Raw genomic sequence first — 26,601 nt, 5'->3', positions numbered from 1 at the left:
AGAATCTTAAGCAGGCTCCGCACCCATCGTGGAGCCCAACACAGGGCTTGATCTCACCCTGAGATCATGACCTGAGCCGAAATCAAGTCTGGCGCTTAACCCACTGAGCCACTCAGGCACCCCTGGCCTCTTCTGCGTTTACGGCCAAAGGAAAAGTCGAAGTGTCTCTGATCCATCCAGTGCCGCCCCCCGCCGCATTACAGGGTCAAAAGTCCAAGATACAAGCAGCCTGGGCTGGGTGAGGGGCCCTGCAGCTGCTCCACACTTGTGTTCCTCCCTCCTGAGATGGTCCGGCTCACAGGCCCCATCCAGACACTCTTGTTCAGTTTATTTGAATTCTTGACAGTGACAGTGATTCTGATCAAGATGCCTTATGGAGAAGTACCCCACCCTCTCTGAAGAAAGATTCAGGCTCTGCCATCGGCCTTACTTCTGATATTAACACACAGCTGGTTTAGGGAATGTCCCAACCCCGCAGGATCAAGGGAAAGAAACGGCAGGAGCCCCGGGCCTGGGCCTCAGGGTTGGCAGGCACTGGGGAAAGCTGCCCACCACTTGGTAGACCACTAGGTTCTCTGTTTTCCCCTCCCTTTCCTTTTCGAATCCCACAATTTCCTGTTGGGGAAAGGCTGTAATTAGCTCAGTTCAGGCACCAGATCCCAGACAGAGGCACAGCTGCTGGGAGAACTCTAGGAAAACATGGGAACCAATATTCTTCCAATTAGAAGGGCTGTGGCATAAACCTTTTCTAGGAGTCCTATTGCAACCAGATTTCTCCAGTCAGCTGCCAGGGGGAGAAGGTAGAGCTGGGCTCCCTGCTGCCGCCCCACCCTCGTTACTACCCGGGGGCGGGGCGGGGCGGGGGCGGGCAGTCAGCGGCTCTGTAGTAGCCCAGCAGCCCCGACAGGATGGTTCTGGATTCTGGGGAGGCTGAGCTGCCGCTTACTGAGTTCCACCCCTAATAAAGTCCCCAACTTCCTGCTTTGGTGTCCTGGGAGATGGGGAGATGGGTAAATGGGTGAAGGACGGAGCAAACTGAGACAGCAGATGACTCGGGATGGGAGGAGGGAGCAGGATGCCAGGATAGCTAGCTGATGTTCCCCCCTTTCAGCGATTTACAGGAGATGCACCCCAGCTTGGTCATGAAGTCGGTTTGCTTCCACTGTGCGATGCAGTCCTCAGAGGTTTTAAAGTCAACCTGCACAAAATAAAGAGAAGCCGTGAATGTGGCGGTGAGAGCAGCTTGAGGACAGCCCTTCCCCACGGTCTCATGTGCCTCTCTTCCCTCCCGGCAAGCCAGCTCATCCGAGGCATCTAGTTTAGGAAAACAGTCACGAGTAAGTGCAAAGAACTATGTAGCAAGACATCCGCTGGAGCGTACGAATAGTGGAAACCTGAGAACAACTTCAATGTTTAAAAGGCTATATAATTTTGTTACATTACAGTAATTATGATTCAACACTATGCAGTCAGATCCCCCCTCTCGGTATTTAAAAAGACGGGCACGTTTTTCTGGCATCAAGTTAAATAAAAAAAATAAACATATGGTGGGACTCAAACTGTAAATACATTATCTCCTTGCATTGAAAAAGTCCACAAAGAAAGAATCACTAATGCTATTTCCCAGGAACTCTAGGTGGCAGGACTATGGGTATTTTGTTTTCTTCATGTTCCCTATACTTTGGACATTTCTATATTGGAAATTTATTTTATAGCAAGAAAAATAAGTGATTCAAAAAAGCAGCCTGGGAAAGTAGGAAAGAAGGGAGTGGGTAAAACCTGCCCACCACATGCAGGATGACTCTATGCCCCCCAGACACACTCTGGCTGAGCAACGAAATGCGGGATTAACTAGGGAAGGTCACATGTGTCCCGTTAGCTCCATGAAGAGAGTGAACGGTTGCTGCTTTGTTCCTGATGCAGCCCGAGCACCTAGAACGGTGGCTGACATGCGTATCAGGGGCTCAGTACCTGCTGAAGGGAAGAATGCATTCAGGGGCCATGGGGACGGGCTGTGTGTGAGTCCACGCCCCAGAGGGCAGACGGAGAATGAGGGCTCTAAGACCAGAGCGGGTTGGTGGTGGGAGAGGGGGTCCTGGCTCCATGGCTTCTGGTGACCCTTTGTGGCCTTGGCAGGTGTCCTGCCAGATAAAATAGGGACAATCCTCCGATCGTGGACTGAAGATCAGAAGAGGAAATGTCTGAGTCCCTCACACAGTGCCTTAAATAGTCTGTCCGTGCTCAGTATGTGCGAGGGCTCCCATGTTCTGCAGGCACCTCCTCTGGAAAGGTGTGGACTAAGGAACGGAGGGGCTTAGAGAGGCAGGAAGGCCTGGGGAGGGAGGGAGGGGGTGGGTGGGTGGGAGGGGGAGGGCAGTGGTGGACCCAGTAACACAGCAGTCTGGGGACCCAGTCCAGGCAGCCCAGGCAAGAGAGGGGACGAGGCATGGCCAGCTACTTACCTGCAACTTCTCAAAGACTTTCTTCTTGGGCTTGAGCTCTTCATCTGGTTGGCCCTTCTCATAGCCCTTCACGAACACTCGCTCACCGGGAGCAGAGCCTGCAGGAGGGTCCAGAGGCTCAACCTTGCGGTCTACCCCCTCTCTGAGAAGACACACAGGACGAGGAAAGAATGAGGCTGTGGCCTGCCTGCAGCTGCCGTGGAAGCCAAGGCATCAGGACCTTTACGGAGGGGCCCTCAGTGCTGCATCATGTTTCTGGATGTTACCATGGTTGGGTTGACTATGGCTACCCTGAAACCCTCTGTCGGGAGAGATACCAAACTCTGGGCTTTCAGGGGAGGAGTAGGACATAACAGAGACAGCAAGGCCCGAACGGCCAGTGAGAATTAGGTTTGACTCCTGGCTCCATCTCCTACTGGTAGAGAGACTCGGGCATGTGCATACTGCTCGGAGCCTTCAATTTCTGTCTTAATAAAACTACCTTTAGGTAAAGTGCTTCCTTCACAGTACTTGCCCAACAACTAATTCCTTCATGTACCATCTTTTGGACAGTGTCCTTAGGGTTTCCACCCGGCTCGTGGCAGGGCATCCCGTGGGCCGATCCCCCTGCCCCGGCCCCGCCCCCAGTTCTCACTCACGTAGAAGCGCACAGAAGCATGCCTTGGGACTCGACGCCTCTCATCTTCTGGGGTTTCAGATTGCACAGCACCACCACCAGCCGGTCCTGCAGCTCCTCCTTGGGCACAAACTGCACCAGGCCGCTCACCACAGTCCGCGGCTCGGCCTCCCCCACATCAACCTTCTCCACATACAGGCTGTCTGCGTCGGGGTGCTGCCGGCAAGAGAGGTTAGTACCACAAAGCAACGGATCACGGACGGGGCCCGGCGAGCCCTCGGACTGCCGGAGCGGGCATCCTACTCCCCAGCATAGGCTCCTAGGGGGCCCTCTGGAGCAAACTCTTTCCAGGCCCCAGACAGCAGACAGAATGGGCCGGGAGGGTACATTTTACTGTCTGCCAAGAGGCAGGCTGTCAGTAAAAGGCGGGGCAAGGAGTCTCCCCCAGAGGTCAAGAGGCCCGGACGGGTCTGGGTGGCTATCATTATGGCCACGCGCTGCACCAGCCCGGAGGTCGGGGGGAGGGCAGGGCTGGCCTCGTCATGTCGAAGAGCACCAGCAGCTAACCTCAAAGTTGTTTCGTAGTAGGGTCTATGCAGTGAAAAACAATGCCGGGAGAGAAAAAAAAGTCCACAACAATGGTCCCAGGTCACTGGTTACATAACCTTCCGTCTCTGGGAAAAAGGAAGTCCCTCTCGCTTCCCCATTTTCAGGGGTGGGTGGGTAGGATGGGACAGGGCGACACAGTGGCTGATCCGAGATAAGGCCTGTAGCTAAGTCCAGCTGAGCTGGTAGAGACCAGAGGAATCTATGGGACCGGATTTAACTAATGAGCAGGCTCCCTCTGACTAATATCCTCCCCCCACCCTGAGTTCCCGGCTGTCTGGTGGCGTAAGGTTCAGAGGCAGCGAAGGGAAAAGCCTGACACCTGGGATTAGGCACCTGTGTTCTGACTTGCAATATGACCTCAGGGATGTTACTTCCCTTCCCAGGCCAGGTTTCCTCCAGATGGAAACAGACAAACGTGACCCCTATCTGCCTCTCTGGGATGTGGTGAAAAACGAGTACCTTGTCCACACTAATGACTTTGCCCACACGGATATCCAGCCGGGACGGGATGACCTCCTCTGGTTCTGAATTCTTGGCAGGGCCTTTGGCAAATGGCTCTGTGAATGAGAAGAACCCCAGGGGATCAGAACTCTCCTCCTTCGCCATGATAGGTCAACTGCTGACACCACCCACTGGGGACACTAGCAGGGTATCGTGCGGAATCCCCAGAATCTACCCCTTTAGTTATATCTTCTTTTTTCTTTTTAAAGTCATCTCTACGCCTAATATGGGACTCAAACTCATGACCCTGAGCTCAAGAGTTGTAGGCTCTACCGAATGAGCCAGCCACGTGCCCCTAGTTATATCTTCTTTAAAACAGGAGCAGCAACCTTTGAGAAGTGACATGCCAGATTTTCATCTATTCTCTCCCTCAGTTATTAGCTGGTGGGGAGGGAAGGGGGGGGGACAACAGTAGTAGCTTTGCTATGTTTAGCTGTTTCTATTCGTGCTCTCCACATACATTTATTGAGTCGGGGAAGGTCACACAAAACCATCCATATTAATATCTCAGCGTCATGGATAAGTGGATGGCCAACTAAGAGGCAGTCAGAGGCATATGGAAAGGAATTAGGCGAAGCTCAAGACGAGCTTCCCTAAGGAGCTGTGCAGGCTCTGCCTGAGTAGCTGTGTTACCCTCATGGTCTAACCCAACTGCTCTCTTAATTGAAAGATTTAGTCAAGGATCACAGTGCATGTCTCACACCAGTAGGCTGGGGACAACAGGATGTAATCACAGTATCGCCTAAACCTAAATCAAGATGACGCAAGTTCCATTCCAGGAGTTGACGGGGTAGGATATTCTTGCACTTCAGATCCCCTGGCTTCTCGGGCTCTCGATTTAAGACAGAGCCTTTTCTGAAGCCCACCGACAGGCTCTCTGTCCTGACGATGTCATGCAGCCCATGGCCCTGCTCCTCCCTGGCTGGCCTTACTCTGCTTGGAGGGCTCTGGGTAGGCAGCGCTGGTCAATTTCTTCAGTGCAGGAGTATTAAACTTTTCCCGGATAGGATCCAGCAACTTGTTCAGGGCGACCTCAACAGAATTCTTCAGGTCTCCAGGGTGTACAACCTGTGGAAGTGTACAAAGGCCCGGTGAAAGGAGGCACCGGAGTGGGGCACGGCACGTCTGAGTCTACTAAAGATAACGTGTGTGTAAAGTGTAGGCTGTTGATCCTCAGAACAGCCCTGTCAAGCTGACAAAGCCAAGAGGGGGACATTGGTTCAGAAAGATTATTTTTCTTGTCTGAGATTTAGGTCTTTTGACTCTGAATTCCATACTAACTTGAGGGATTTTATCTTATTTACTTATTTATTTGAGAGAGAGAGAGTGCACGCAGGGGTGGGGGGCAGAGGGAGAAGGAGAGAGGGAATCTTAAGCAGGCTCCATGCCCAGCGTGGAGCCCAATGCGGGGCTCCATCTTATGACCCTGAGATCATGACCTGAGCTGCAATAACTTGAGGGATTTTAGAGGCTGAAGTTTTTTTTTGGAGGCTGAATGTTTTTATTAATCAAATTCTTCTAGTCCCTCCATTCATGCTTCAAGTAGTGGCATGAACCAGGGTCCATTTACAGGCAGAGAAACACTCACAGAGGCAACCTGAGGAGACAGCCTGGCGGGGAGCTGAGTGAGCGAGAAGAAAGAGCAAGGGCATTGCAGTTTGACAGACCGGGGTTAGAGTCCCAGCTAGCTGTGTGACCCGGACCAGGCCCTTAACCCCTCTAAGTTTGGGATGCTTTACTTAAGAACTGGAGACAATGCCTATACTTCAGAGTCAGAATGAGGATTCAATCACATAATGTGGGTGAATATGGTGAGCGAGGCTAGTACGTGGCAGGAGCTCAGCAATTCAATTTCTCTTCCTGTGTCCTGTGACTAGTACTTTCACATCCCAAATCTGGCCCCTGCAAGGCTCTGCTAGGTGTTCTGAGGGGTTATCTCTTAGCTGTGAATACCTGTAATACAACAACGCCTCCATTTTTGTTTCTGATATTCTTTCATCTCCTTAGGAATGTTTAATTTTCAATAGTAGAAAAGCTTTAGACCTGCTCTGTCCAGCACGGTAGCCGCTAGCCCCGTGTGGCCACTTAAGTGTAAAGCGCGGTCCGGTTCCTCAGTTGCACGGCGCGCACGGAGGGGCTGACCGCACGCGGCCGGCAGCAGCCGCCGACACGGCCCGTCCGGAACGTGTCCGCAGTCACAGAACGTGCCCTTGCCTAGTGCTGCTCCAGGCTCTAATTCAGACGCGTTTCTTCTATCCTTCTCGTTATTCCAACCTCGGCTGTTCACGGGGCTGAGGAGTGCCGTGTGGGTCCCGTGGCCTGCCTCAGACTGCAGATAGAGGGGTTCAGAGCGACGGCTGCGAAACGTCCAAAAAACGGGCCTTACGGGCCGCAGAGCTCAGAGGTCGTGGAGACTTTTCCGCTATGTGACGTTCAAACCCTCACACCAGGTTGCCTGCAGTGGACTTCTGGCCTCTGCCCGAACACCTCAGCGATGGGGGCGAAAGGGCAAGTGAGGCAGCCCGCCCGCTGCCATCCAACCAAGGTCACTGCGCGGCTCTCCCTGATGTTGAACCTGAACACGCCCCACTGCGGGCCCCACCCGCGCACACCTGGCTTAGCCCTCTGGGGCCACAGGAAGAAATCCAACCCCTCCCCCGCGAGAGTCTGTCAGGTATCTGAGGAGGACTGAACGCAGGCCTGATTCCCAGGCAAACATCCCCAGTTCTTTCAACTGTGCTTCTGTGACATGGGCTTGGGTCTGTTCCTTATCACAGCCCCCTTCCTCTCCCCATCAACACAGCCCAGACTGTCCAATAAACCTCATAAAGTTTGAGTCCAGGGCTGAACGAACAAGCCCAAATGTACTCACAACGGTGGAGAAATGAATGGACTATCGGCTCCCTGGTTCCAGACTCCACATTTCTGATGCCTTACATAGCAAGACTTCATGAACATTCTGACAGCCCAATCACACTGCTGATTTAACCCAAAGTCAGAGTCAATCAAAAGCCCCCATTTCCTTCCCCATACCCACCACTACCACATCTTCACTATGACCTGGCCTGGCCTAGCTCGCCCACAACGCTCCGCCTCACCTTTTAGACTCATGTCAGACCAAACCACTTGCGATTCCATACTGTGCTATTTCATCTGCCCATGTCTGTGCACAATTTATTCCCTCTGTTTGGATGTTGTCCCCTCTGCAAAGCTTTGCCAGCCAGCCAGGTAATGACTTCCTCCTCTTTGATCTCTGGACCGTGTATACATCATCATCATATAGCCACACAGCAATGATACTTGTTTACACGTCCGCCTCTCCTTCCAGACCACGAGCTTCATGAGGACTTAATCCTCTGTAATGCCAGCCCCTACCATGGTGCCTAACTCACAGGCACCTAGTAATTCTTCTCTTAAGCTGTCTGTTGAGATCAGCAGGATCCTCTATGCTGTCCTTTCTGAGGTGTTTCTTTTTTGAACCTTGACTTTGCCCCTCTCCCTGAAATGCTTCATCTTGCTGGGTTTGGTTCTTCATTCCAGGTTAAATCCTTTGCAGGGTGATTAGGACACCAATACTTCAGCTGCCATCTGCTTGCCTAACCCGTGAACCACCTGAACCCTCATTAAGCCATTACCCACAATACATGGCCCTGGAGATCATCAAGCAGAAACTTCTGGCTAGGCCAAGAAGGAGAGGTCTGTCAGAAGGAATTCGGTGGGGATTACTCCTCCTTTGGCATTACCTCATCAGCAAAGTCCTTTTCCAGGTCCAAGTAAGCGGTATAGGTTTTGTTTCCACCCCATTTCTCATCTCGAAGGATCACAAACTCTGTAAGACAAAAGGATCCATGCCAACAAAGTCATTGATAATGGCAGAGTCAGCATTCCTAGCTCAAATGGTACAGATGTTTGTAGTTTCTGTTTTATATTTTATTTATTTATTTTTAAAGATTTTATTTATTTATTTGACAGACAGACACAGCAAGAGAGGGAACACAAGCAGGGGGAGTGGGAGAGGGAGAAGCAGGCTTCCCGCTAAGCAGGGAGCCCGACGCAGGGCTCGATCCCAGGACCCTGGTATCATGACCTGAGCCGAAGGCAGACGCTTAATGACTGAGCCACCCAGCGCCCCTCTGTTATATTTTAAACTTTATTATATGGCATTTATCTTAAATCAGATGAGCTAGAAACCCAGCTGGCATCCACACTCAAGGGGAAGGATCATGCCTTACATTTCTTTCTCATTGCTCTAATTTGGCATGCCTGTGCCCGCCCTCATTTCTACAACACCCACCCACCCTGACACCCCACTTAGAACCCAACCTGGTGACAATCTCATGGGCAACGAAATGACATCCCTAGTGCAAGTGTACCCCGGTATATGAGAAGTCAGAGCACAGAATCAGGGAAGCCCATCTCTAAAGGAAGACTTCTGACCAACCACAAGAATGATCCTAGTACTAGTTTTGCTCCTTCCGCCTGGCCTCTGAGAAGCAATCGAATATCTTACCGGACTTGAGGGGAAAGAGGACATGCTTGATGAAAGACAGAACTCCATTGTTCTCCACATTCCCTGGCTCACAGAAGGCCTTTTTTAGTTTTTTCTTCACGTCCTCCTTCCGGTCAAGGAGATCAATCTTGGACTCCTATAAGCCATGGAGGAGAAGGGACCTCTTATGGTGGGAAATGAGATATGCTCAACTAATCTGTGTATTTTAATTTTTTTTTTAACAGAGGTTTAAACATTAACAAATTTAACAAAAGCAGAATTAATCAGAGTCAAGAACCACTCACAATATTGCCACCTGACAAAAACCACAATTTCAATTTTCCTGTGTTCTTCCCAGGCCTATAACACACAGAATCGTTACAAACTTGTAGAGTTTGAGAACAAATGTCTACCCTTTGCTTTTTCACTTGAGACTATATCGTAAGTATTTCTGAGGGGCTATCTAGTCTTTGCCTCTAATTTGTATGCTGTATCACATTCCCAATTATTAGTGACAACATAATTTCTGAACTGTTAGATTGTTCTAATTTTTACAAATTATATACGATATTACAATGAATATCTTTGCAGAGGTTTTTATTGTTTTTGTTTCTGCCTTCTCTAGGATTATTTGCCTAAGCTACCCAAAACTGCCAGGCCCAAAACTATTTTCTGAAAAGGGCATACTCATTGTCACTGCCCAGAACAGTGTTGTGAGCGGCTTGCTACGTGGCAACCCCCCCAGATCAGGTACCGCCTAGTATCTAGAGCCATTTTCCCTTTTTAGGTAATAGGAACTGTTTCTTATTTTGGAGTGAGTAAGCTCATGGTTCTTTGGGTTCAGTGGTTACCAAATTCTGGTCTGTGTATGCCTATGTATGAATCATCTGGGGTGCCTTTAAAAAATGTAAATTACCAGGAGATGAATCAAAATCTCTTGAGGTTGGGCCAGGTATTTGCATTTTTAAAAAGCTCTCTGAGTGATTCTGATGCAGTCATGTTCAGAAATGGCTGCTAACACTGATTTCCAGGGCTAAGATACGGTGAAGTCACTAAATAGGGTGAGTGATATGATATTCTGTCAGAGAAATAACTGATACCTGGAGCATTTTAACACAGAGAAAAACAAATATTTTATATATTCCTTTAAAAATAATAACAGTTTCCATGTGTATATTTACTGGTCTCTGATCAAAGACTGAAAAGTCAGATTTAAAGAACTAGATGAACACCCAAATGTGACTTCAATCAGAATCACCTAGTGGAATTTGAAAGAAAATACAGATTCCTCACAGACCTATACCCCTGAAACAAACAATACATTATATGTTAATAAAAAAAAAAAAAGAAAGAAAGAAAATACAGATTCCTGATGTTGCCAGAACCACTTTATCAGAATCTCTAAGAACAGAGTCGAATCAATGCTTTTTTTTTTCCTCTCTTTTTTTAATTCCCTAGGTGGTTCTGAAGCTCAGCTGTGTTTGGGAACCCAGAACTCAACCTTTCACATCTTTGGGTCCCACTACATCCTCCATTCTGTACCCTTAGTGATCAAAAGTGCACTTTTCCTAAGCAGGATTTTTAACTGTTAAAAGATACTGTATTTATCACATTAGTTATATCAAACATCACCCTGAGAATCAAGATGCTATATGGTGAAATGCAACCCTAGCCTCATTAACCTCATGAACAAGGCTGAATCTTACCACAGTTCTATGAATGAAGAAATTACTTTTGCTAGTGTGTTTTATCAGCCACAGTAAAATTGTTAAGATTATGACTGGATCCCATCAGGACTGCTTCTGGGTCCTTTAATACTCAAGAACCACTGAAATTAATTGGATGACTTCAGAGTCCTTGGAACTCAAATCTACAAGAATTCTAGTTAGCGAGGGGATTCTTCTTTTGAGTCCTCAATCCCTTCATTTCTTGCTGAAGATTTCTAAACTCAAGTCAGAGCTGGAAAACGTACCTCTTCTGAGGAGCTCATTTTACTGCCAGTTAATCCTGGTACCATAGGATTCATCAGATGGACCCGTTTTGAGTAGCCAAGTGCAGGGAGGTACTGAGGGGTTAGAAAGAAACACACAAAGCACGTGTTAGTATAAACTGCTCCTCAGTGCCCCAATCTCATCTAACTTGGCCAGCAACGTAACAGTTTGATATAGTTCTTCCAATCTCTTTTACTGAATATACAACCTTTCTTTCTTTCTTTTTTTGAAGTTTTTATTTAAACTTTAGTTAACATACACTGTAATATTAGTTGCAGGTGTAGAATTTAGTGATTCTACACTTCCATACATCACCCGGTGCTCATGACAACAAGCACACTCCTTAATCCCCATCCCCTACTTCCCCTGTGCCCCACCCACCTCCCCTGGGGTAACCATCAGTTTGTTCTTTACAGTTAAGAGTCTGTTTCTTGGTTTGCCTCTCTCTCTTTTTTTCCCCCTTTGTTCATTTGTTTTGTTTCTTAGATTCCACATGAGTGAAATCATATGGTATTTGTCTTTCTCTGACTGACTTCTTTCTTTCTTTCTTTTTTTTTTTTAAAGATTTTATTTATTTGACAGAGAGAGAGAGCACATGCAGGGGGAGTGGCAGGCAGAAGGAGAGGGAGAAGCAGGCTCCCATACCATACCATATGATTTCATTCATATGTGGAATTTAAGAAACAAAACAAACTAGCAAAGGGGAAAAAAAAGGAAAGAGAGAAAACCAAGAAACAGGACTCAACTACAGAGAATAAACTGATGGTTACCAGAGGGGAGGAGGGTGAGGGGATGGGGGAAATAGGGGGTAAGGATTAAGGAGTGCACTTGCGTAATGAGCACTGAGAAATGTACAGAACTGGTGAACCAGTATATTGCACACCTGAAACTAATAGAACACTGTATGTTAACTATACTGGAAATAAAATTAGAAACTTAATAAAAAATACATCCAAAAAATTTATTTAATAAATTTTAAATAAATTTAAAGTATTTAAAGAATACTATATAATATTCCATTGTAAGGAGTTATCGTAACACATATCATAACATAATAATCCCTTGCCATTGGATGTGAGTTTATTTCTAGATTTTTTTTTAGAGATTTTATTTTTAAGTAATCTCTATACCCAATGTGGGGCTTGAACACACAACCCTGAGATCAAGAGTCGCATGCTCTACCGACTGAACTAGTGAGGCGTCCCTGTATCTAGATTTTACCTTTAAATGGATAATGTGATAAATACTTTCATATGTAACTGGAGTTGCACTTTTAAAATTATTTCCTTAGCACCAATTTGTATAATTATCAGGGAAAACTACCCTCCCGGAAATTTACATTTCCACTAAGTGTTTTCTCCATACCCTTGCCAAGATGAGGTTTTGAGAAACTTTCAAAAATAACAACCATTTCTCAATGGCCCTTTCCAACTTACTCAAGTTCTTTCCCCAAAAAGAACTATTAAGGGTTTGCTCTGATTTCCTCCTTTAAGCCCTGTTAAGCCTCATCTCAGGGATAAGTGGTTTATGTAAGATCCAGAGCAATATGGACTGAATGCTCTGGGAAAGACCAGTAGTTGACTGGTGGTCCCTTTCCCTAGAAACTGTGTTATTAGGAAAGAAGCAAATCCAACAGGTCTGGGGGCAGCTTTCTGGCTTTTGAGTCAGGTCTGAGGCTAACTGCTGCTTAGTCACTAACTGTGTGATAATAGACAACTTTCTTTCTCGACAGTCAGTTTTCTCGTCTGCAAAACAGGGAGAACAATACCCAGCCATACAATATAGTTATGAGTGGTGGGACCGGCATAGTCAATAAACCTTAATTGTATACCTAAGGCACAAAAGAAAAAAAGATAGGAAAGAGAACACTGACCTTCTCTGCAAAGGTAAAAATCTTTCTCTGATCAACACCTCCAAACTGGGCATCTACTTTCAAATACTCTTCATCCAAGGCCTGTGTGGAAAACAAAAACAAAAACAAAAAAAACCACATGAGCATAAACTCCTACTGTATTTCTTCTCTATGGATCTGGGAAATCAGAAACTTTTGAAAACCACTACATTTTTTTCAGAAAGTAGAGCCAGGAAGCAAATAAAGCAGCATCCAGCCTCCCTCTTGGCCTCAAGAACAGCATAAACATTAGCTGAGTGCCTGTGGTGGACAGAATTCCATGTGGATGTCTTGGGGGAAAAAGTAAGAGCCTCTGCCTTTGGGAAGCTCACAGTCCATGGGGAAGGGAGGGAAGAAGGAGCAGACACACCAGAGTTGGGTCAAAGGTACCCACTGAATAACGCAGCCTGTGACAAATGTCAAATAATGGCATAAGAGGGGCGCCTGGGTGGCTCAGTCAGTTAAGTGTCTGCCTTCCGCTCAGGTCATGATCCCAGGGTCCTGGGATGGAGCCCCACATTGGGCTCCCTGCTCAGCAGGGAGTTTGCTTATCCCTCTCTTGCACTCTCTCCCTCTGTCAAATAAATAAATAAAATCTTAAAAAAAAAAAAAAAGGCGTAAGAAGAACGTGCTGTGAGAGCTCAGAAACAAAAGACAAGACTAAGCTGATTTTGTCACTTACTACCTGCCAGGCCTAGTACCAGCCCTGAGGATGCAGAGTTGAATTGGACCCAGACTCGGCCTATAAGAAGCCAATTACCCAGCTTTGAGAAGAGAGACATGTAAACAGCTAATTTCAGTGCAGTGTTTGAAGGGCTACCTGAGATGTTCATTTAAGGAACAAAGAAAGAAATGCTTCTCTCTAGCTGGTCAGACAGGTGGCACTGAAGGCTTCCTGGAATCAGACTGTGGGCTGACCCTGGTTTTGAAGAATATATAGATGTTTTTCACCATGAAGAGGAAACAGATGTCAGATGGCAAAGAGGTGTGAAATGTTTAGAGAAATTAGTGATTCAGTATGCAAAAGCACAAACTTCAACGGATGTAGGAAGTGGTTAGTGATGGCATCAGAGAAGTAAGGATCCTGACCATCACGCTAGGGTGCCTAGCATCGTCCTGGCCCACACTGTAGAAAGATCACACCAGTAAGAGGGCAGGGCACGGAGTAGAGCCCTTTGGACTGGAGACAAAGAAGACAGCGAGGAGGCTGCGTGAGAGGCCAGGTAGGAAACAATGCCGAACCAGGTCAGCAGGGATGTAGAACAAGAACACATTTAAGAGATTTTAAAAGTAGAATTGGTATGATTTCACGTCTAATTGAATGGAGGAAAGAGGAAGAAGGAGGGGAAGAGAAAGGTGAGCAAGCTGGAATAATCTAGAAGAGCACTGTCCACTATAATATTCTGGAATGATGAATATGTTCTATGTCTGTGCTGTTCAGTAGATTAGCCACTAGCTACATGTGGCTTGTGAGCACTTGAAATATAGCCAATGTGACTGAAACCTAAGAATTTTAATTTTAATTATTTTTAATAGCCACACATGACCACGACTAGAGGAGAGGCTACCACAGGGGGCAGGGCAGATCTAGAACATGTCCAGGCTTAACCCGTAGAAAGCTCTTTTGGAGGTGATGAGGTTAGGCTTGATATTCTTCTACCAAACATCTTTTTTTAAGATTTTATTTATTTATTTATTTATTTGAGAGCAAGGAAGAGAGTGCATGCGAACGGGAGGAGGAGCAAAGGTACCCCTCATATCAAACGTTACAGACATACATGAAGAGGGGCGCCTGGGTGGCTCAGTCAGTTAGGTGTCTGATTCTTGCTTTCAGCTCAGGTCATGATCTCGGGGTTGTGAGATGGAGCCCTCGTTGGGCTCCAAGCTCAGTGTGGAGTCTGCTTGAGGATTCTCTCTCCCTCTCCCTACCCTCCCACTTGCATGTGTGCTTGCTTTCTCTCAAATACATAAATAAATAAATAAAAATCTAAAAATATAGGGCGCCTGGGTGGCTCAGTCGTTAAGCGTCTGCCTTCGGCTCAGGTCATGATCCCAGGGTCCTGGGATCGAGTCCCGCATCGGGCTCCCTGCTCGGCAGGAAGCCTGCTTCCCCCTCTCCCACTCCCCCTGCTTGTGTTCCTGCTCTCACTATCTCTCTCTCTGTCAAATAAATAAATAAAATCTTTAAAAAAAAAAAAATCTAAAAATATATACATACAAAGAAAAAGTTAAGTCTATACCATTTTTGTCCTATCTTTCTGAGCTAGTTACCAATATTAACAAGTCGGTTTGAATTTTTCTCTTTCTCCTTGCTCATATAAATGCACACACATGAAATATGATGTGCTTCATTTAACAGAAAATAGGATCATGCCTAAAATTTATTTATTTTATTTTGTTTTGTTTTGTAAAGATTTATTTATGGGGCGCCTGGGTGGCTCAGTCGTTGTCTGCCTTCGGCTTAGGTCATGGTCCCAGGTCTTGGGATGGAGCCCTACATCGGGCTCCCTGCTTGGCTTCTCCCTCTCCCACTCCCCCTGCTTGTGTTCCCTCTCTCGCTGTGTCTCTCTCTGTCAAATAAATAAATAAAATCTTAAAAAAAAAAAGATTTATTTATTTTATGGGCTGCCTGGGTGGCTCAGTCAGTTAAGTGTGGGCCTCTGGCTCAGGTCATGATCCTAGGGTCCTGGGGAGCCTGCTTCTCCCTCTCCCTCTGCCTGAGGCTTCCCCTGATTGTGCTCTCTCACTCTCTCTGTCAAATAAATAGAATCCTAAAAAATAAATAAAGATTTTAGAGAGAGATGGCATGTGGTGGGGGGAGAGGGAGAGAGAGAATCTCAAGCAGACTCCCCACTGAGCGTGGAGCCTGAGGCAAGGCTTTATCTCACAATCCTGAAATCATGACCTGAATGGAAATCAAGAGCTGGCTGCTTAACTGACTGAACCACCCAGGTGCCCCGCCTAAAATTTATTTTTACACATCACTCTGAAATTTTCTTCACTTAAGAGATCATAATCAACATAAAGAGGATATGTGACACTGCAAAGCATTCTCTGAGAGGACTGGCCTCCGTGTGTTTGGCATATTCTGCAGACATGAAAAAACAAACCCATTTACTATGTATGTGTAAAAAGCCTAGTCATCAGGCCATTTTCAGCCAATAGTCACACCCACTGTACCTTTGCATAGAAGACTTACAATGTGGTTTGTCAGTATGATCTATAAATAACTGGTGTGAATTTCCATGTATACCTGTGTAAATAGATTTGTTAACTGAAATGTACTTTATAAGAAAACATATAAAAATTACCAATCCAGGAAAATAACTCTGTAAATTCCCCAAGCATTTAAAATAAAAAAGTATTCTTTAAGATCTTTCATGTAAAGTTCACCTAAATAAGTAAAACACAGAGATTCTCTAAGAAAGAGAAATAATGGAATAAATAGACAAAACCTCCTATCCTCCCCTCAATGATAAATGATACAATAAAGATGAAAAAAATGCATTTCCCTATTAAAAAAAAAAATATATATATATATGAAATCTGGGGGCACCTGGCTGGCTCAGTCAGTGGAGGGTGAGACTCCTAATCTCAGGGTTGTGAGTTTAAACCCCACACTGGGCATAGAGCTTACTTAAAGATTTTATTTATTTATTTGACAGAGAGAGACACAGCGAGAGAGGGAACACAAGCAGGGGGAGTGGGAAAGAGAGAGAAGCAGGCTTCCCGCGGAGCAGGGAGCCCGATGCGGGGCTCGATCCCAGGACCCTGGGATCATGACCTGAGCCGAAGGCAGACGCTTAACGACTGAGCCACCCAGGTGCCCCTAGAGCTTACTTAAAAAAAGAAAAAAATATACGATCTGCAAATAAACTAATGTTTATCTGCAAATAAACTAATGTAAATTAAAAAAAAAGATGTGTGAGATGAGCAGTGTTTTAAAGTGCAGACAGATAGGGGAGGACCTACAGCTGAAGAAGTCAAAGGGAAGGGGAGAGAGACAGGAAGGAAGGCCTACAGCACAGTGAAGGAACAGCAAGTACCTGGGCTTCACTGGGGCTGAGTGACCAGTAGCTAGAACCAGAGCAGAAAAGGTCCTTGGGCAACTCCATCCCTCCCAGTACCTGTAATCCGGGGTACAGCAGACCACTCAGCAAAGGGTGCTCCACCTGCTTTACCACCTCAGCCCCAGCTTTCTTGGCATCGTGCTGTGTGACCACGGAGGAGAGTCTGTACACATCTAGTGTGTACTCTCTGAAGAGGAAAGGAAGTGGGGACAGCTGTGAGACTGGGCCAAGGCCTCACTCTGATCCTAAAGCACATTAATTCACTCTCCCAATCTTAAGACATTCCAAAAGACCTCTGCTGCCTGGTAGCTTCTAAAATGTGACTGGTTCTTTGTCTTATACAAAATACCACTTGCTTTTTATGTCTTTCCTTTTTTTTTTTTTAAGATTTTATTTATTTATTTGAGAGAGAGCGAGAGCATGAGCGGGGATGAGAGGGGAAGAGGGTGAAGCAGGCTGAGAGCCCCGCTGAGCAGAGAGCCCAACTTGGGGCTTGATCCTAGGACCCCAGGATCATGACCTGAGCCCAAGGCAGATGCTTAACCAGCCACCCAGGCGCCCCAAAATAAAATCTTAAAAAGAAAAAATAAAATTTTGACAGAAAACAGTTTGCAACCTAAAAACCTATGCCCACCTGAACTACCATTCAAGTGTAAGAGTAAAATATCTGAATATCTTTATCTAAAAAAAGTTATTTTCATGTTTTTATTGGTCATTTATGTATCCTCATCTGTGAAGTATCTATGCAAGTAGCCCATTTTTCTACTTTCTTTTTCTTTTTTGGGGGTTCCTTAGTATTCTGGATAGCAAATCCTTTGTCATTTATATAGCAGGGGGATAGAGAATTAACCACTGATACAGAACAGAGAATTCAGAAACAGATCCTCATAACTATGGAAACTTAATTTATGACAGAGCCAGCATTGCAGATCAGCAGAGAAGGGATAAACTTTTTAAGAAAAAGTGGTACAAAGACAATTAGTTATCCATATGGGGAAAAAATGATCCCTCCATTCCAACTAGATTAAAGATTTAACTGTAAAGGCCAAACTATAAAACATTGAAAAGACCGTACACATATACGACTATCAACCAATCTCAGGGCAATGAAAATTCAATAAAACACACCAAAAGCACAAATCACAAGAAAAGATTGATGAATTCAAGTTAAAATTAAGACCTTCGGTACATCAAAAGTAAAATCAAGTAAAAAGACAAGCCACCAACTGGGAGAAAATACTGAAAACACATAACTGGCAAGGATTAATATCCTATATTCTTTGTCAGAAACTACAGAGTCAAGGGGTACCTGGGTGGCTCAGTCGTTAAGCATCTGCCTTCGGCTCAGGTCATGGTCCCAGGGTCCTGGGATCGAGCCCCGCATCGGGCTCCCTGCTTGGCGGGAAACCAGCTTCTCCCTCTCCCACTCCCCCTGCTTGTGTTCCCTCTCTCACTGTGTCTCTCTCTGTCAAATAAATAAATAAAATCTTAAAAATAAATAAATAAATAAAGATTTTATTTTTAGGTAATCTCTACACCCAACATGGGGCTTGAACCTACAACCTCAAGATCAGTAGGCCAAGCCAGCCAGGTGCCCCTCCTCCAAAAGTTTAAAGGCTTTGCTTCATCACCCTCTGTGTTCTTTTGAGAAATGCAAAGCTATTGTGATTCCTGAAATTTTTATGTGACTTCTTTTGTCCCTTTGGAAGTTTGTAGTATATTTCCCCCCTTTTTTTCTGTCCTTAGTGTTGTGAAATTTCAAGATAGTGCACTGTAGCATGGGTTTATTCTCATCCAGCGTGCCAGGCACTTGATGGGCCCTTTCACTCTGGACACTCATTTACCTGTTCTATAAATTATTTCATTGATGATTTCCTTCCCTCTGACTCTTTGTTCCCTTTTCCATAACACTTATTATTCAAATATTGGACCTCCTGGCCTAGTACTCCAATTTTCTTAGCTTTTTCTTTTTTTTTCCCCACTGTGCTCTGTGAGGCCACTGAAACCAAAGTTCAATCCCATATAGTTCAACGAGGTCTCTTGAGGCACTAGTAGTCTTAGTGTTCTACGAATTGTATTTTACAGATTACAAAATGCATCTTTTTGCATTTAAAAAAATATTTAATATCTTCAAAATCTAGGTAAGTCTTTTAAACACTGGCACGTTAGAGACTAATCAGCCATATTTTTAATGACATCTTAGATTAGTTGAAATACAGTATCTTGTTTTTTTTTTTTAAGATTTTATCTTTAAGTAACCTCTACACCCAACGTGGGGCTTGAACTTACAACCCTGAGATCGAAAGGGGCATGTTCTATTGAGTGAGCCAGCCAGGCACCCCTGAAATAAAATATCTTCATATTCCTACTTTCGTTTGATTTCTGGCCACTGAGTATTCTTTTTTTTTTTTTTTTTAAGATTTTATTTATTTATTTGAGAGAGAGAGAATGAGAGACAAAGAGCAGGAGAGGGGGAGGGTCAGAGGGAGAAGCAGACTCCCTGCCGAGCAGGGAGCCCGATGCGGGACTCGATCCCGGGACTCCAGGATCATGACCTGAGCCGAAGGCAGTAGCTTAACCAACTGAGCCACCCAGGCGCCCTGGCCACTGAGTATTCTTGACTAATTTGTCAATTGACTGATCTGAAGCATTCAGGATGTTTAAAAAATATTTTACCCCGCATTTTTAGTTGTTTTCAGTAGTAAGGCTGGTCAGAGTACCCAGTGTGCCAGACTGCTGGAAGCAAACGTCCTCATCCACATCTCAAACACTTACAGTTTTTCTGTCCATCTCTCTGGGCTGCATTCTGGGTGAATCTCAGTACTATCTCACAAATCTCTAGTTTTCTCTTCAACTTTGTTCAGTCTAGAGTTGAAGCCTTCTATTGAAGGCTGGTTTGTGGAGTTTTTTGGGTTTTGTTTTAAAGTTTATTTATTTATAATCTCTATACCCAACGTGGGGCTTGAACTCACAACCCTGAAATTAAGAGTCGTGAACTCTTCCAACTGAGCCAGCCTGGTGCCCCTGTGGGGTTTTGTGGTTTGATTTGGTTTGGTTTGGTTTAGCTTTAATGACTGATTTTTACATTTTCAAGATTTCTAAATGATTCTTTTTATTTCTGTATATATGTTTCATCCCTGCCTCTCTCTGTTTAATCACTTCCTTTCTAAAAATGGATGCTACTCCTTGGCATGTTAGAACTTATGTCTTTGAGGTAATATCATGGATATAACACTCATAAATGGTGGTCAGCTTGGTTTAATTCTTGGTATGCATACAGTCGAGTCTCCATAGGCCTGAAGCTTGACAAAAGTCCCTAAAGACCCAGGCAGGTGACTAATAGTGCCCCTACTCCTTGGCTCTACTTTCCTTGAGGGGTAGGGATGGGAATGGGAAAAGGGTAAAAGCCCTGCTTTATACTCTGGCTTTAAGCAGTAAGCCTGGTTTGTCCCCACTGTCCGCTTCTTGACTAGAACCCAGCAAACCTGTAACTTCAGACCAACTCACCAATTTGCATTTCAATTCTGTTTTCTTACCACAGAGATGTTTAGCATGTCTTTGAATCTGGCTATGTCCTCTGGTTTTTTAATGTTTTTGTCTATCATTGCTGTTGTCGGGAACAGAGAAGAGTGCATGAAAGCATATACTTAAAAAGCCTTCTTCCTTTGAAGTCACTTTTGCGTATACAAAAAGATCAAGTGACTTTGAAGCAAGGTAGCTTTATTTATGTATCCTATCTGCCCAAACCCCAAATTCTGTTCAATTCTGGGAGAAAAAAAGCCTTCCCTGAGTCATTCACTATTATAATCCTAGGACCTAGAACAGAGTCTGACATATAGTAAGAACTCAGTCATTGTTTGCATGACTCACTCCCTCACCTTCTTCAGGTCTCAGTTTAATGTCTTCTTATTATAGAGGTCTTTTTTAGCCACCCTACTTAAATAGAAACCCCCCAATCCCCAGGAACTTTCTCTCCTGCCTGCCTGCTATGTAGCACCTATCACCATCTGACACAGTTTGTATACATTACTTTTTCATTTGTTTCCTTTGACTGTATTTCCTTGCTGAAACGTAAGCCCCATTAGGATGGGGATTTTTGTTTTAGTATATTTTTGTATACTCAGGACCCAGAACAGTGCTTGCCATCTAATAAGTGCTCCATAAATATCTGTAGAACAAACGTAAAAATAAATGAAATTGTAGGGACTCTACTGAGGCCGAGGATTCAAACATCTGTTTACATATAAGAAAGTTATGTGCCTTGGGGCGCTGGGGTGGCTCAGTTGGTTAAGCGACTGCCTTCGGCTCAGGTCATGATCCTGGAGTCCCTGGATCGAGTCCTGCATCGGGCTCCCTGCTTGGCAGGGAGCCTGCTTCTGCCTCTGACCCTCCCCCCTCTCATGTGCTCCCTCTCTCATTCTCTCTGTCTCAAATAAATAAAAATTAAAAAAAAATCTTTAAAAAAAAAAAAAGAAAGTTATGTGCCTTATTTCAATCTTTTTTTTTTTAGATTTTTATTTATTTATTCATGAGAGACAGAGAGAGAGAGAGAGAAGCAGGCTCCCAAGGAGCAGGGAGCCCGATGCGGGACTCAATCCCAGGACCCTGGGATCATGACCTGAGCCGAAGGCAGACGCTTAACCATCTGAGCCACCCAGGCGCTATGTGCCTTATTTCAAACTCTAAATGTCCAACAGTGAGGAATGCTAAAGAAAATTACAATTGGGGTGCCTGGGTGGCTCAGTCAGTTAAGTGTCCAACTCTTGGTATTGGCTCAGGTCATGATCTCGGGGTCATGGGATCGATCCCGTGTCAGGCTCTGCTCTCAACACAGTCTGCTTGGTCCTCCCTCTCCCTTTGCTCCTCCCCCAACTCGTGCGCTCTTTCTCTCAAATAAATAAAATCTTTAAAAGAAAAAAAAAATATGATCAATGAAGTAAAAAGAGAAATGAACTTGTAAGCAAGAGATCTGGGTTCACATCCTAGCTCTTCTACTTACAGCAAGTATGAACTTGAGACAGTTACAGTTGAATCTGTTTCCTTATCTGTGAAATAGGACACACCAATGCTTACCTTAAAAAGCTGTTCTAAGGGTTTAAATGCAAAAGTGACCAGTGGAGTGATACATGGCTTAACTGAGGTTTTAAAAATAAAAAAATGTGGGGACTATGAGGCAGCATGGAGGAATTACTTAGGAAATTACTCAAGTTAAAAAAACTAGGACACAAAATCGTATCTATGCTAATATTAAAAATATGAATAAAATCGATAAAGATATAAAGCAATAAAAATTGTTGGGGAGGGTTGCCTGGGTGGCTCAGTCTGTTGGGCGTCTGCCTTTGGTTCGGGTCACGATCCCAGGGTCCTGGGATAGAGGCCCACATCAGGCTCCTTGCTCAGCAGGAAGCCTGCTTCTCCCTCTCCCACTCCCCCTGCTGTGTTCCCTCTCTCGCTGTCTCTCTCTGTCAAATAAATAAATAAAATCTTCAAAAAAAAATTGTTGGAGAGATGAGAAACAAGTGAAATATTTTTCTTTCACCTTTCTTTAATCATTATTTGCTGAGGCTGGAAGGAAAAACGGAAGCTGAATTGTTGATCATCATTCTCCCATATGCTGTGAGCTCTGCAACGCCAAGGACTTTGTTTTGGTTACATTCACATCTCCAGCAAAATGGGAAGTACATAGGCATTAAGTACATTTTTGATGGATGACTTAAAAGGACAAAGAGTATAGGGCGCCTGGGTGGCTCAGTTGGTTAAGCGACTGCCTTCGGCTCAGGTCATGATCCTGGAGTCCCGGGATCGAGTCCCACATCGGGCTCCCTGCTCAGCGGGGGGTCTGCTTCTCCCTCTGACCCTCCCCCCTCTCATGCTCTCTCTATCTCATTCTCTCTCTCAAATAAATAAATAAAACATTAAAAAAAAAAAAAAGGACAAAGAGTATAAATTTTTTAATGGCTTCTAATCCAAATTTAAAGAGTGCCTGGACTCAGACCTGTAATTAGGTAGAAGCATGAGAGCCACAAGGAGGGTGGATAATCTAGAACTTACTTGCTAAGCTGGTAATCAGTGCCTTTGACAAACTTGAGCTTTTCCAAGGGTACACCAATGCTCTCCAGCATTGCCTTGATCACATTCTCATAGTAGCTGGTTCGGAGTTCTAGAAGTTCCCATGGAGCTTTCATGTTATCCAGATATGCGTGAAGGTCCGCAAACAGAATCGTTACCTGGACATGAGAGATAAGGGACCAACAAAATTGAATTTTGTCCAAGTACCTCCAAATCCACCTCTCTGCCCTGCCCTTGTTAAATCTCTCTTTTGGCCACTCCCCAAGGAACTGCTTGGTTTACAAAACATTACTTCTTACCTCACATCCTGCTTTCAGGAAGTCCGCAATCTTAGACATAGGCACGAAGTAAGCCACATGTGGCTTGCCTGTGGTTGCTGTTCCCCAGTAAACTTTAAGTTCCCGCTCCTTGAGTATCTCCTTCAGCTTCTCTTCCCCCAGAACCTCCTGTTGTGGAAGCAGAAGAGCTGGTTTAATGCTGGTGCCCCACCTTGCTCATCCTTTACCCTGTGACAAGGAAAACAAAAGCACGTATCACTGGGGGTCTAAGCCCAGAGCGAGCAGGGAGGTCCAACCATACTCTCAGGGCTCAGTGAGAACCAACCTTAGTTGGTGCTGTTGCTAGTACCACTCCAGTGAAATGCCACTGATGTTAGGGAATGGGACATGTCCCTACTTGCATCCTCCCCTCCATCTACTCTAACTCATGTTCCTTCCTTTCAGAACCAACTTCTTGAAATAGTTGTCTCTTCTTCTGGTATTTATTCCTCATCTCCCATTCCAGTTTAATTCCATACAGCATCACCCCACTAAAAATGCTCTGGCTAAGATCACGGATGACTCCCATTGTTGCTAAATTCAATGAAAAAAAAATTTTTTTTTAAGATTTTATTTATTTATTTGACAGAGAGAGACACAGCGAGAGAGGGAACACAAGCAGGGGGAGTGGGAGAGGGAGAAGCAGGCTTCCCAAGGAGCAGGGAGCCCGATGCGGGGCTCAATCCCAGGACTCTGGGATCATGACCTGAGCTGAAGGCAGACGCTTAACGACTGAGCCACCCAGGCGCCCCTCAATGAAAATTTTTTTAGTCCTCACTCCATCCCTGAAACACTCCCCTCTTTTGGTCTTCCACTTTTCTATTCTCTTAGTTTTCCTCCTACTTCTCTGGCTGTTGGCTCAGATTTCTTTGCAGCTGTTCTTCTTGCTAATCATTAAATATTAGCAATCCTTACAGCCCTATCTCTTCTCTTCTTACTCTACATTTTCCCTAGCTGATCCCTTTTAAGATGCTTCAATTACTACTTATGAGCTAGTAACTATCAAATCTCCTGCTCACATCCATATATGGGACAGTGTACTTGTTATCAACCCAGTTAATTCAAACTCAACATGTTCAAAATTAACCTCGTGCTCTCACCTTCCCGCCTCGCTCCCCATCCATCTTTTTCACTTATAGTTTCACCCCAGTGCAGTAAATGGTACTATCATTCATCAAGTTGCCTAAGTTACCCCAAAGCTCCTAAATCCTCCTCCTTCTCTCTGCCTCCATACCACCATCCTAGTCTAGGCCAATAGGCCACATCAGATCACACCAGGACTACTGTAATAGCCTTCTAACAGGACTCCTGTATCTATTCTTGCTCCCCCTAGTCCATGTTCCAGAAGGCAGCCAGAGAAATCTCTAAAACGCAAAACTTGATTAACTCATTCACCTATTTACTATTTAATGGTTTCCTTTTGCCTGAAGACAATATTACAAAAATCCTAATAGGTCAGTATGCTGCTAATAAAAGAGATTTTAGTGATTCTTCCAAGTGATGGTTGGGGAGGCAGTTAGAAGCCATGAAAGACAAAAACTGTTTTGCTGGTTTTACTCATCTATCAGCAGGACTTACTAAAATCCTGTTTTAAGGTCACTGGCGGCTGGATCCTGCACCCTCCAAGCCTGACTATTTGGAACTTGGGAGAGTTCTTGCCACCCAAAGAAAGGTCATATCACTTACCCTTTAAAACCTGAGTGAGTCAATGCCATTAGCTTTGTGTATCCTTTGTCTCCACCCAGCATTATTTTGTGGAAAGAGACTAGGACAAAGAATCTGGCTAAGAGGAAGCATGCAAAAATTACTGGTTAAGATGAAGTTATGAATGGAAAGAACCCAAGTGTCCACCAACTGATGAATGGAGAAACAAAATGTGATATATCCATATAATCATGAATATTTTTCAGCCATAATAAGGAATAAAGTTCTGATGGGTATGACAACATGGATGAACCTTGAAAACACGCTAAGTGAACGAAATGAGACATAAAAAGCCACATATCGCATGATTCCATTCATATGAAATGTCCAGAATAGGCAAATTAAAGACAGCAAGAAGATCAGTGTTTCCCTAGAGCTGCCAGGAGGGGGGAAATGGGCAGTGACTGCCAATGGGTACAGGTTTTATTTTGGTGATGAAAATGTTCTGGAATGAGATAGTGGTGCTAATTATACAATCTTGTGACTATACTAAAACCCACCGGAATGTACACTTTAAAAGGATGGACTTTTTGGTATGTGAATTGTATCTCAAAAAAAGATCAAAAAAAAAAAAAAAAACAACCAAGCTGTGGCCCAACCAATGTTATCACTGCTCTTAGAATAAACTTTGCTTTTAAACACAACATGCAAGGCCCTCATGACCTGGTCCCTGCCTATCCCTTCTCAACAAACAAGTAAAATACATAGTATGTCAGATGGTGGTAAGTTCTATGGAGAAACAACAATGAAAAAAGGCTAGAACAAGGGATGAGACAATTCTGGTGAGAGGGGGTTTGTTATTTAAATAAAGTAGTCAGGAAAGGCCTTCCCGATAATGTGACAATAGGCCTGAAGGAGGCAAGGAAATGAGCAATATATATTTATTGTTTGATCTGCACTTTGTTCACTCTACTCCAGCCAAATCAGCCTTCTCTCTGAACCAGTGTTCTTTCTCCCCTCTGGGTCTGGACCTGGCTTCCTTCTACCTAAAATGCCCCCCAACCCATTCTTCTTGTGATTAACTTCTACTCCTGCAGTTCCTGGAAACAGCAGGAACAGATGTGGAGTGAAGTGATTTGCATCATCAAGGCGCAGTTTAGAGGTCACTTCCTCAGCCTTCCCTGACACTCCCCCAGCTCTCTCCCCTAAATTCCTTCCAAAGCTCCACGGATAGTACTTTACAGTACTTGTTTCAAACTGTAACTAAGTTTTTGAATTATGGGTCATTCTTAACGTCTGATTCCCTCCAGACAAGCCCTGTGACGGCAGGGCCCTGACGTATCCCCAGTGCCTCGCACCGCGCCTAGCACATAATAGGCTGGGAGGGGTGGGAGTCCTGGATTCAAAGCTGGGCTCAACACAAGGTAACTGCACACAGGAGGTGAGGCCCACTGTCATTTCTGTGCGACCCAGATAATTGCTGCTTGATTGACTGGCCGACCGACCAACCAGCAGCGAGGGCTGTAGTCTCTCTGGGCTGCCTCGGCGCGGAGTCCCCGACCCCACACACTTAGGACCCAGTAGTGAGGCTCAGGGTCACTAGACCTCGAGCCCCCAGTCCCCAACAGCGCATTTCCAACTCTGAGGCCCGACCTGCAGGTTCCGGGTGATAAGGTGCAGCTTCTCTTCAGGGCTCGGAGCGTCCCCCATGACTCCGTCGCCCCTATCTCCCGCGCTCAGCCCGGCACCGCGCCGCTTCCTCGGTCGCCGCCGCCGCCGCGTGCCGGGAACTGTCACGAGGGCGCAGGTAGGTTGCATCAGCTGAGCTCGTCGCTCGGCTTCCTCGGCCTGAACCCTTAGCCTAAGAGCGGACAGGAAAGAGTCAGGAGCAACTGAGAGTCGAGCGGGTCGATGAGACGGAAAAGGGGCGGAGCCAGTAGGC

At 45.3% G+C, this 26,601-nt stretch overlaps 1 protein-coding gene across 3 annotated transcripts; it reads right to left on the bottom strand.

The window, feature by feature from the left end:
* Positions 1–313: 313 nt before the first annotated feature.
* On the bottom strand, positions 314–26,534 carry YARS1 (tyrosyl-tRNA synthetase 1). 3 transcript variants are annotated; one of them, XM_064589529.1, is made up of 13 exons: positions 26,313–26,534; positions 22,998–23,144; positions 22,681–22,856; positions 16,606–16,816; positions 12,542–12,622; positions 10,650–10,742; positions 8,699–8,834; positions 7,932–8,017; positions 5,121–5,256; positions 4,147–4,244; positions 3,101–3,294; positions 2,463–2,604; positions 314–1,198 (listed from the first exon to the last, which is right to left on the bottom strand). In XM_064589529.1, the coding sequence occupies exons 1-13, from the start codon at positions 26,475–26,477 to the stop codon at positions 1,088–1,090; spliced, it is 1,776 nt and encodes a 591-aa protein (XP_064445599.1). In that variant the 5' UTR covers positions 26,478–26,534; the 3' UTR covers positions 314–1,087. The 3 variants fall into 3 exon arrangements, with proteins under 3 accessions (XP_064445599.1, XP_045754134.1, XP_064445600.1); XM_045898178.3 differs by having other exon boundaries at positions 16,687–16,816; positions 26,313–26,532; XM_064589530.1 differs by having other exon boundaries at positions 22,998–23,204; positions 26,313–26,452.
* Positions 26,535–26,601: the final 67 nt, after the last annotated feature.

Source organism: Mirounga angustirostris, unplaced genomic scaffold (assembly GCF_029215605.1).
Source record: "Mirounga angustirostris isolate CCGP_5_RB_7025 unplaced genomic scaffold, mMirAng1.0.hap1 SCAF_4, whole genome shotgun sequence".
Lineage (NCBI taxonomy): Eukaryota > Metazoa > Chordata > Mammalia > Carnivora > Phocidae > Mirounga > Mirounga angustirostris.
Note: the sequence above shows the minus strand (reverse complement) of the source record. Positions and strands in the feature narration are given on the sequence as shown.